Source organism: Cupressus sempervirens, chromosome 11, assembly GCF_028749045.1.
Source record: "Cupressus sempervirens isolate cs-2001-9-10 chromosome 11, ASM2874904v1, whole genome shotgun sequence".
Lineage (NCBI taxonomy): Eukaryota > Viridiplantae > Streptophyta > Pinopsida > Cupressales > Cupressaceae > Cupressus > Cupressus sempervirens.
Window position 1 is genome coordinate 219314944 of NC_143128.1, and position 12803 is coordinate 219327746.

Genomic DNA, 12803 nt, shown 5'->3' on the forward strand with positions numbered 1-12803 from the left:
TTCCTTATTCCTTTTATTTTTGATTGTTTTCCCCCTTTTTGAATTTGATTTAGGTCCTTTTTGATTTGATAAATGATTTGATATATTAATGACCCAATGTAATGATTGATTTGAAATTCCATTGGTTTCCTCTGATTTTATCCTTAATTTTGCATCATTTGATTGAAATTGTGTTGTTTTAGGTCTTTGCCAATTTTTGGGCCTCTACAAGTACATTTGAAAAAATCAAGGGATGAATACCCTATTATTTACCATTACCTCTAAACAACCTTCTTGCAAGAAATGCTTTAAGTTCATCTAGATCATCCTCTGATTCTGATCCACCTTCTTCTTTAATTTTCTTCTCTTTCTTGGAATTTCTAATGGCTAGTGAATATTTAAAAGAATTTCCAATTGGAACAATATTATTGTCATAATTGCTCAATTCAAATGTACTCAACCAATCAGGTAAACTATCAAGTGTCAATAAATTACCAGGCATAGCTCTAACCTCTTGAATAGTAGAAACTTTGATAGCATAAATAGGTAGAAGAATATTGAGGACTTTACTTGGAATTTTAGAATAACTAATAACTCCAACAAGATTTATTGCACTCAGAACTTCTATGATTCAATTTTCATATTGAGCAACATTCTCACCTTCTTTCATTCTCATATCATCATACTTTTCTCTAAGACTTTCATCTTTGGCTCTTCTCACATTATTGTCTCCTCAATCTACAAGTGTAAATTTATTCAAAATATTCTTGGCAGTAGTATAATACTTGATATCATCAAACTCAACATCATTGAGCACATAAGTACTCTCAATCATTAGGCTATTGTGCTTTCTCTTTTCATTCATTCACTCCATAGTTAGAGGAATTGTAGGGGCAATGTATTCATTTCTAGCCAATATGTGATATTATCTCTAATTACAAATAGATGCAACTTCATTCTAACCATGTTGAGAGGTTCTCTTTATTCAGTCTTGGTACCTCTCTCTTATGTACATCTTTGATCTTTAGTTCAAGTTCTTTTAAACTTCTTCCTCCAAACGCTGTTCTTTGATACCAATTGTTAGATAATTGAGATGGGTGTGTGTGGGTGAATTAGTTATCCTACAACCCCTTCAAACAATTTCAATACCAAACAACATTCATAATCATCATAAACTTTCACTTTGTCTATTCATTCAACTTTAGATTTATGTCATTAAATCACTTTTTTCAAAACTATTAATTTACTATTATATTTTAATCAACTGACAGTAATAAATCTTAGTTATTATTGACCATAAAGTTAGTTGTTAGCAAGTTGTAGTAAACTATAAATAAACTTACAACATAAAAAAATTAACACATTTGACACCAATATTTTAACATGAAAACCCTATTAATGGAAACACCATTTGGGACTGGAAACCCAAATATTTTCTTTCTTTTGAAGTGAGCTCTATTAGGAGACAAGCTTGTTAAAGATTATAAAGATACTGTAAATGTGATATTGTACGAGCATTTTAACCAAAAGATCATCCAAACCTTATCACTCCTTGATCTTGTCTAAAGACATGCCTTCTCTCAAGGACTTACAAACACCACTAATCGATGTTACCATATAGGATTTCATAGACTTGCTAGGTTCACTTATTTTATGATATTTTATACTACTATTATTAGAATGTAATAGAGTAAAAATGATTTTTGTAGGTATAAATCTACCTTGTTCAAATATCCTTACCATTTAGTCTTCTTTCTGATCTTCCACTCGAATCTCTTTTTCACTATTATCTTAGTTGTCTAATTTACACCTTATCTTTCTTCTTCCTCAACTATATTCGGTTCACCTATTTCAAGTATCTTCTTTCAACTCCTTTAATAGTTCAAAAAATCACCACCTTAACAATCAAAACCAAAAGCTAAAAACTATCTTGAACATCTCCTTAAATAGTCATCTATGTGCTACCAGATTCTTCTATTTATAATAGCTTAATCACAATTGTCAATCTCAAATTCAATGTAAATAATAAAATAGAAAAAATAAATTTCATAAAATTGCATCTTTTTCCTTATCTTTCTTTAACCTCTATCATTAAATCCTTATTGAATTTTCCTAGTTGTTGATCTTGTAAAAAAATTGACTCATGCCTTTGAACATCTTAAACAATCCATATTTCCATTAAAAGTTGACCTAAGATTCCATCTTTGCACTTTTGTATTTCCATCTATTACTTAGTGAATAGATAGTCCACTTGGGTAATATGGAACTCGATCAATACTAGACTTTCTTGGACAATACTGAATTTCCAACTTGCTTTGCCAACTTCTCAGTGAACACTATAGTCACTTGGTGAATAGAATCTTCCTTGTTTAACCTTATCACTTGGTTAAGCTTGTGTACCTCAGTACACCAATACTACATGAATGTAAAATAATCAAACTAACATTATATTATCACTTTTCAATTCCTTTAAGTGCCCATTGTAGACCATACTTATGAACTCTGTATGCATCATACTTTCTCCAAGTTGTCTTCACCAATCAAATCCTCTTCAATCAAATTTATATAGTGCTCTACAAAGGAAGCATAATGTCTAGCCAACTAAGACCTTCACATCAATGAAAAAAAAATAAATGACATGACTTTTTTACATACATTCATAACATTACCAATTACATTATCAATTGGGTCTAACACATTAATCTTTATTAGAAACTATATTTGTAGTAGGAAGAAATGTACAAATAAATAGTATTTATATTAAAATTTCTCACTCTAAATTCCAGCCATTTTCTGAGTTTAACCTTAGAGAATCTAATTTTAAAAAATAGCTTTTGGTTGCTAATTTAACTACTTGTTTAGTTGTTTATTAATTTTTATTTACTACTAAAAAAACATGCATAGAATCTTAGGTAGTAGCTCTTTTGGTTCTCTTCTTTCACATTCCCTGTTGTGTAATATAGCTCAATAAAACTAAAGTGCCCAATTAAATATCATTTAATGTCAAATTAAACAACTACCTATCATTGTTGAGGTCCTTCACCTCTCTTCTCCTCTAACTACTCAATTCAAGTGTTAAGTTTACAAAAACACCTAGAATGTTTGTTAAGTTTTTGTGTTGATAGAAAATATCAAAGATGCTATGATTGTGTAGAACAAAGTATGAAAAAGAAAAATGTCTGATACGTAAAATGGAGCATTTCTTATGTGTTGAGTGGTGGGTAGTAATTTTAAGAGCGAACGTATGGATTTAAAGTTATGGAAAGTCAAATTAAAATCACAAATAGAAATAGCTAAATGAAAAATCTCAAATGATCGTGAAACCATAATGAGTTAAGGTTTAAGGGTGATCTTGACCACATAATCATGTCAATGCTTAGAGTGCACTAATTACACTAGGTGCTTTAGGTTGCACTTTTCAAAAATTACAAATAATTCAAGGTGGATAACCCCAACCTCTTCTAATCATATTACCTACCAACTAATTACATGATTGGGGTCAAAAATACATTTCTTAAGAAATGATACATAATATACATTATCAATGTGTGAAAGATAGATGGTGAAAAGCCCATGACTAAATCTTCTCATAATTAAATAGGTCCTATGAATTGGGAAGCTAGTTTGGCAACCATAAAAGCTTATTTAACAATATTTTTTGCTTGAATTTATTTATCACATTTCCTTGACATTAAAAATTTGTAAAATGACATTAGCAAAACCATTACAATCACATCATTAGACAACTAATGTGGTAATCTATCTTTCTTATTAAGGTGTTTGACATTGAATTATGCAAACTAGCATATATGAATAATGATGGAAACCAAAGTAGGGGTAACTATGCATTGTGCATGGTTTGTTCCTTTTAAATATCATTAATTATATTGATAGAAAACCCTAATTTTTTTAAGGGAGATTAATTTTGGTTAGTAGTTGTCAAGCTTGATTATAGTTTCCTAACTTGAAAATAGATATTTGATTCTCTTCCTAATTTTTGACATCCTCTCACACTTGGGAGACAATTTGGACATAGAGATCTGAGAGACGAGATTATGTTTAGGAAGACTAAATCATAAGAGAAAAAATTCTTTGAATTATTAACTATAGTTAATTGATGAAGTTCATGTTCTTTGAATTATTATTTATATGTTATATATCAAAGTTGATGAGTCATAAATCTTTAATAAATGCTAAGGGTAGTTGGATAATTAGATTTAAACTAAACATAAAAGACATAATTCAAATATTGTTTGGCTCTTTTATTCAAATTTTAGCAAACTTATATTTATAGATAAATGTTATAATTTATGTTATATATATCATAATTTTTTTTAATTGTTAGATTTTTGAACTTTGCCTAAATTTAATTATAGGTCTTAGTTCTTATGTATGTTCTTTGTCAAAGTTTCTTTCGATGGTCTATAACTATTGAATAATATGTATTTAAATTAATTCAATTTGGTGTACTAAAATATATGCTTTAAATTTTTCATTAAATATAAATAGGTTATTTTTCATATATGATGCAGGGACATCCAAGGGTCAAGGTTGTTGACTCATATGTGGGTTTTGGTTAGAATTTACTTCTGGGGCTCATAACTTTTGACTCGGATGTGGGTTTTGGCTAAAATTTTATAGGCAGTTGCATGAGGAGTTATTTGGATTGCCACTGATAGGTGGTCATTTCAACATATTCTCGGGAACCTAAAATATCGTCTTGAGCTTCGAAATTGGCTTTTCGTGTTTTTTCTATTTTTTAAAGAAAAATCATTTTTTTGATTTAATCAATTAGTTGACAATTCATCTTGCCTTAGTTGGAGCTCTTCTTGGGAAAAATGAGATTTGTAGGATGGGTTTTAAAATTACCAAAAATGGAAGAATCCATTTTTTCCAAAAAACTACCAATTATGGTAATTTTTGAAATTGAAGTAGGTATTTTATTTCATTATAGAGGGAGAGTAGAGTTGCAAAAGTTTAATGAAGGATTATGGTGTTGTGAAACTTTTGTGTTGTGTCATTTTATAATTTATTTTTTTAAGAGTTGAGGGTTACATCAATATATTTATAGCAGTTGGTCTTAAATGAATAATTATTTTTAGATCATTGTTAAATCCATACAATAAATACATGTTATCTAGATAAATATTAATGGAAAGCTTATACCACTCCCAATTTTCTATTAAAAATTATTTGGCAAGTCTCCCATTCATAAGTAAGACTTCATGGCCACATCATTAGATATGTTATAGCATCAACATGCTTATTGTGAATGCATCCAAATCAACACAAAATAAGTGAGTTCGACGATAGTGTAAACCACACACCCATACTTGAGCAAGTGATGTAACATCACATGATTAGTTGCTTTTAAGGATAATGGGTACATTTCACTCAATTATGAGTAGTCACCATGGTTAATAACTAATTTTAAAATTTACTTCTATTGATGCAATGTTGTAAACAAAATTTAAGAATTGTGAGTATTAAATTAATAAATATAAGTATCAAATAAATAACTCCTATTGTAATAATTTCACCTACTAGATCTTCTCCTCCAAATGAGTTCTAATTACTAGAAAGTAGACATATAACACTTCACAAAGGTGTGAGTTTAGTTTATTTTATATTTTTTAATTAATATTTATAAACTTAAATCATAAGCCAATTTAAGATTGTGAACTTAATTTATCAGTCTAATAAGATATTGATTATAAAAAAATTCAAAATAAATGAACATATTATATTCTTGATAAGATACAATTAATTAAATTTTTTTTGCATATCTTTACAATAAACAATTGTTAATTATAAATTTACTTTATCAGTATTTCAAGTCCCGTAACAATACATTTTTGTCAATATATATATATATATATATATATATATATATATATATATATATATAGCAAATGGTCTTGTATGGATAATTATTTTTAGACTATTGTCAAATTCCTACATTAAATACATGCTATCTAGATAAATATTAATGGAAAGCTTGTACCACTCCCAATTTTGTATAAAAACTTATTTGACAAGTCTCCTATTCATAACTAAGACTTCATTGCCACATCATCAAATATGTTATGGCACCAACATGCTTATTGTGAATGTGTCCAAACCAACACAAAATAAGTGAGTTCAGTGATGGTACAAACACACCCATACTTAAGCAAGTGATGTAACATCACATGATTGGTTGCTTTTTAGGATAATTGGTACATTTCACTCAATTATGAGCAGTCACCATGGCCAATAACTAATTTTAAAATTTACATCTATGATGCAATGTTGAAAACAAAAATTAAAAATTGTGAATATTAAATTAATAAATATGAGTATCAAATAAATAACTCCTATTGCAATACTTTCACCTACTAGATCTTCTCCCCCAAATGAGTTCTAATTACTAGAAAGTAGACGTATAAAACTTGAGAAAGGTGCACGTTTAGTTTATTTTATATTTTTAAATTTTAATATTTATACACTTAAATTATAACCCAAATTAAGATTGTTACCTTAGTTTATCAGTCTAATAAGATATTTATTAAAAAAATTCAAAATAAATGAACATATTATATTATTGATACGATGCAATTAATTTAAATTTTTTTTCCATATCTTTGTTCATTATAAATTTACTTTATCAACATTTCAAATTCCGTAACAATATATTTCTGTCAAATCTCTAATAGACAATTCTCACTAAGAGTTCCATCTTAGTGATCATTAATTTAATAACTCAAATATCATTTCAACCAAATTATTGCACACTTGTAAAATTTTCAAAGATACCTTTTTCTTGATTAAGCATTCTTTTCGACCCAAACTTTTAGTTGATCAGAGAAAATAAAAAATATAAATCAAGATCTAATATACCATGCCAGTCACAAATTATAGCACGTTAATAGAAACCATCTAATATAATCTATAGAACAACTTTATTTATAGATCGGGCCGTAGATACGTTGATCTCCACAGTTCAAAAGTTACAGACTAAGAACGTACATAATCTACTTATAGCAAGTATATGTCTCTATACTATATATGCATCAGTATATATGTCATGATTATCATTCTAATAGCAAGGGGAAATCTTCCAGACCTGGTTGTCCTGCTTGTTCCACTTCCACAGAACAACTCTAGTTCCCTCTTCAACTCCTCCATGCTTCCTGTCACCCTGGAATGCATCCAAGTTGAGATCGATGTCATTAACCATCCTTATGGTCCTGTACCCATATCCCATGTCCCCACTCTCACTCCACAGCACACTCTCATCATATGAACCAGGCTCGTATTTGGTCAGCAACACCTGCCGTGAACAACTTAATACTTTATCATCAAAACCCTTATGTACAGTCACTAGGTCAAATTCAATATCACCTTTCAAAACATATTGAGCCAACTAGAAAAGAGGCACCGAAGAACAAAATGTGTATATACCTCCTGACATGCAGCAGGGGCATGGCGAAGGGCCTGCCCAGTGGCTTTGTTCACAAGGCCAAAGGCCGGGTGACCCACCGGGTCCCTCACACGGTTGCTCCATGACTCATCTTTCACCCATTGCTGCATACATATACACAATACATATGTATATCAAGAGTAACCCAAGAAATAAAAAAACTATCAGTAAAACTATAAGAGCCCAACTAAAACATTTAAATACGCATAAACGTATAGACATAAATTGCACTACAAAACATGTATAGTGAAGAAAGTGTATATATACCTGAGTTGGGTCACTTGGATTATAGTAAACTAGAGTCGCCCTGCCATCTCTGATACCCAGGGCATAATCAGGATTGGCCTTAGAGCAGACCTTCACAATCTGCCCCTGTGGAAGGCTGTGGTACATCTGTTGCTCAGGTTGATTGTAACCATAGTTTTGCTCCATATTTCTGTATGGAGGAGGGTACTGCTGCTGCCCGTACCCACCTTCAAAGTCATTTGGGTAGCTTGGGCTCCCATACTGGTCGTAGTATGCCATGCTTGTCTTTTAGTTTAGAAAATCAGATGCAGAAATCAATGAACAATACAAATGATTAAGTGTGTTCTCTTCGTGCTTTTAAATTTGATGAGGTCGGAAGGTGTTTATATAGGGTAGGAGAAGGAATATCATTTCATACTGGCGTATTCAGTGGAAGGGAATGGAATTAAACAGGTGTGGCATTCACGTCGTTTAAACTCTGATCTTTATTCTCTCTTTTTCCTGTGGATAAATTGGAATAAGTTCTTTGAAGTAATAAATAAAAGATAAAATAACGTTCTGCAAGCTTCTGCAAATCAATCAATTCGGTGTAAGCACGCGGAGAAGGGTGGCCGGCCATAACAAAAAGTGGCATATATAGCAGGTCATGTCTTCCTTAGCTTTATTGTTACTCTGTGTTGTACAGATCATTTTTTGCATGATCTTTAATGTCCATTTTTCTCATGGATGTGCTAGAAAAAATATCAATAAGTTTTACCTCGTACCTCATTCGGAAAAGATCAATGTTCTACATTCAACTCAAAATTTAATCTAGAACTATCATATCAGTAAAACTGGAATCTGATTCATTACTGTGAGTTTAGATGTGTAGTAGATGTGAAATCTGAATCTAATGCATTATAGTGATTTTGGAAAGCGAGTATATGGTAATTATGTGTGATTGTAGGGTTCTACAGTATATCTTGGATATGAAGAAATGGAACAATATTATTTTAGTTTAAATAAAATTTACCAAATAATGGTGTTTAGAGTAACATTATGATATATGATATAAGTGATTTAATAACATATATGTTTTGTATTAGAGCCATTAAAAATGTTAATTTTTAATAATTTTAAATTTTTTTAGATTTTGTAATGTATATTGATTTAGATTAATTTTATAATTGTGAAATTGATTTTACAAATGTGGAGATTACCTTTATCTAATGGATTTGATCTAGGAATCATAGATCTGATATCTCCTTACATGTTTCTTTGGTGTACTTAATTTGTCTTTATATAAAATTTGTATTTGATTTTTCTTTAGTGTACTTAACTTCTTTCCTTATGTAAAACAAAATAAGGATACCAATTTCTTCACTAGATTAAAGATCAAAGACTATACTACTAAGTAAATTAATTTTTTTATATCCTCATGCAATGCAAATTTGTTAATAATATCTATAAAAAACATAAAATACAATTCAAAATTAATTTAAGACTTACAACAAACCTCTATCTTAAGCATAATGTACTATTGTATTTTTTAGAATATACACATATATACATACATACATACATACATACATATATACGTACGTATGTATGTATGTATGTATGTATGTATGTATGTATGTATGTAGATAGATAGATAGATACATAATATACATCTACATTTACATATATATGTACATACATCAAATAAGTGTCTTTAATTAATTAATCTTAGATCAAAAGGGGTGAGATGTAAAAAATGTGTTTAATTTAATCTATTAAAAAAAAAAAAACTAATTAGCGGAGAGGCTACTTCAGTCTCATACGAGACCCGCTCAAACCATGCAACATATAAAGCCTATATAATTCATCATTTAAAAATAAAATTAAAAAACTATTACTCGTTCTTGCTGTTCCACCTAGCCAGTTTTGATTTAATTAATGGAAATCCAATTAATGACAAAATAAAAATAAAAATTACAATTGATATTCAGTAACTGTATGTGCAATAACAATGCCATCCGTTTTCCATAACTGTCTCTTGATATACATTGCATGCATTGATTGTAACTTGACATTGTTTGCAACTTTTGAACTTGTAGGGTAAGTTGGAACTTTTTTTTTTGTGCCAATTATTTGCTTCTTACTATCTATCATTGCATTTTCATAATTCTATAGTATTATTTTGTTTTAAGCAGGGAATTTTGCAGCCGAAAAATTGTTAGGGAGATGCAAAGAATTTGAGACTAGTTGACAACCATCTCAACTAGGTTCCAAATCTGGCTTTCTTCGCACTTATTGAATTACATTTTCTTCTCAATGTCTATGAATATCTAGACTTATTGCATTTTTTTTTCTTCTCAATGTGTATGAATGTTGAAAGATTGAAGAGAATGGTGGTTTTAGTTCAATTTTTATATGTAGAAATTTGCCTTGTTTGGGTTTGCCGCAAATTAGGATAGATTGCTACATTTTCTCTCTACACTAAGGAATCTCCTCTTCATCCTGAACTCCTTATGGGTTCCAAAATCTATTTCAAAGTACGTGAGGGTTTTCTATTTGCAAATTATAGATTTACTGGTTATTTTCAACCTAACCATATTTGATACCCAATTCTAGCTAAACTTAACTGGCAAAACCTATACAATAGGCATAATAAATCTATAATGATTTAATATAGTTTAGTAGTAGGATTATGAATCAATTTGATTTAAGGGTCAAGTTAATTTTTTTTAATAATACTAAGTTGGAGTCTACCTAAAATTAAATTTGAGGTACAAATTTGTGTAAATCTCTAAAAATTTAAACAATAAAACAAGATCAAAATTATGTGAGTTGTGATGGTTTGAAGAAAGATCAAAATTTTCATGTTGAATCTCCACAAAATGTTGAAAATACATGCAATTCACCTCATGTTCGATCATATGAACATGCGCATTGTTCTCCATTGCCAGCCAATAACTCTGTATTTCTTTTAGATTAGAACAATGAGGATGGAATACACACTACATTTATAGAATGGAGGGATGATTTAGAATTTCTATGTATTCACATGATTTGAAAGGCAATCAAACAATATAAAAGTGTCCTTGAGAAGGTCATTGTGGTATAGGAGATTGATGAAACAATAGTTGGGGAGCTTGATTTCTTAAAAGAGGATATTCCAATTGTAAGAAAGGTGAAGACAATACATGTTGATCAATTTGTCTCAATTGGTGTAAGTCATAGCAAAGCCTCACTCCAAGAATTGTTAAAGGTGTATAATTTGAGAAGATCAACACTAATGAATTGTCATAAAAAATTACACACAATAAATTTTTTTCAAGATATATCCATGACATGGATAAAAAAGTTTATCGAAGGTTTGGGTTGTAAGTTTGATAGTTCTTCAACATTTTGTTCCTCTATTCAAATAGTTCAACAATTTTCTAAGTCAATGCACAAGAAATTATAGAAAGAGCACATTGATATTATGATGCAGAGAAAAAAAACCAATATGTGATTTTTAGTCACACAGTTCAAATGTTGTAGATACTATTAAAGGTGTTAAAATTTTTATTAACTCTGTGAACGTGAAGCTCAAGTACCACTTGGGTCCTGACAAGAACCTATTGAGAGAAGTTGTTTGTGCCTTTGTATGACACTATTTTGTATAGATAAAAAAAAATGTCAACACAATCATATATGTTTTTCAATACAACATACTCTTTTTAAAGATGATGTATATTTTTGGCCTACTTTTATAATGTAATATTTCAAATTCATTATGTTTTTCAATAAACATTGTTTTCTTTAAAGATAGTATTTAATTTAGAATAAGGGAAATAGAGTCTTATGATTATCTCTTTGAAAGATAAAATTAACTATGGAAAAAAATGTGATTTTATATGTAAATGAATAAATAGAATAAATATTTTCAATGATATTTTAAAAGTTATGTATACTAAGAAAATCTAATTTTATGTAAAATACATCAAAATCATATTTTGTTACATAAAATTTGTTGGAAATGAGAATAGAGTAACTGAGAGGGGGAGGGGGTGAATTAGTTACTACAAAAACTTTTCGCAGTCCCTAAGATGTTTGAATATACCTTTGAACTGATTAATAAAATGTTGAAACTTGATAATGCAGCAAATAATAAATATTAAGAACTGATATGATATCATGCACAAAGTAATTTAGCAATTAAGAACACAAGAGACACCAATTTTAACGTGGAAACCCAATATGGGAAAAACCACCAATGTAACTTTTTCACTCTTCTAAAGTGAGCCCTGTTAGGAGCCAACCTTGTTAAAGGTTACAAAACACAGTGTTAGGTGTGACCCTGTTAAAGGATTTAATCACCCTGTTAGGAGTGGCCTTGCTAGAGGTCTTTAGAACAATTCAACTGAACTGTCACCTTGTTAGAGGATTTATTGAATGGCTATTAAACCAACTCTGTTAAGAGATTTTGAATACACTGTTACAATGGTTAGAAAGCAACAATGAAATGACCTGATATAATGTGCAACTTATCTTTGCTGATTGCAGATCTCTGTTATGCTTGACTAGATCCTTACTGATCAAATACAATTTTGTAGCTCCTTTAACACATCTGATCCTTCATCAAACTTTTCTCAACATTCGCCTCTTCTTACTATAATTCGCATTCATAACTTTTTCATAATCACACACTTTAATTCATAACTTGAATGACCATATATACCTTTTAGATTATCTTAGTCGGCTCAAATTACTGACTAAAACAAACAATTACAATAGTCGGCTAGAAGTAATTAATTAACAAATACCTATACTGGCCGACCTTGCACGGTGAACTTTGTTCAGAAAATAATTCCTGTGTTTACCAACTGAGCTCGGTTGATACAACGAACTTCATGACAAATCATCAATTGCCAGGAGAACTCAGTAATTATTGAGTTTCCTGAGATAATCGAGTGAGCTCGGTGGAAACTAACCTTTGGAGATCGATTGAAGCTCAGTTAACACTGACTTTTCCATAATTCATTTGATGACTGAGTGAGCTCGGTGGAAACTAACCTTTGGAGACCGAGTGAAGCTCGGTTAACACTGACTTTTCCATAATTCATTTGATGACCGAGTGAGCTCGGTGGAAACTAACCTTTGGAGACCG

General features: G+C 30.1%; 1 protein-coding gene across 1 annotated transcript; it reads right to left on the bottom strand.

Annotated features, from left to right (window-relative positions):
* Positions 1–6898: 6898 nt before the first annotated feature.
* On the bottom strand, positions 6899–8060 carry LOC149528945 (ricin B-like lectin R40G3). Its single transcript, XM_089810876.1, has 3 exons — positions 7709–8060; positions 7423–7545; positions 6899–7291 (listed from the first exon to the last, which is right to left on the bottom strand). Exons 1-3 carry the CDS (start codon positions 7964–7966, stop codon positions 7058–7060), a joined length of 615 nt encoding a protein of 204 aa, XP_089667002.1. The 5' UTR covers positions 7967–8060; the 3' UTR covers positions 6899–7057.
* Positions 8061–12803: the final 4743 nt, after the last annotated feature.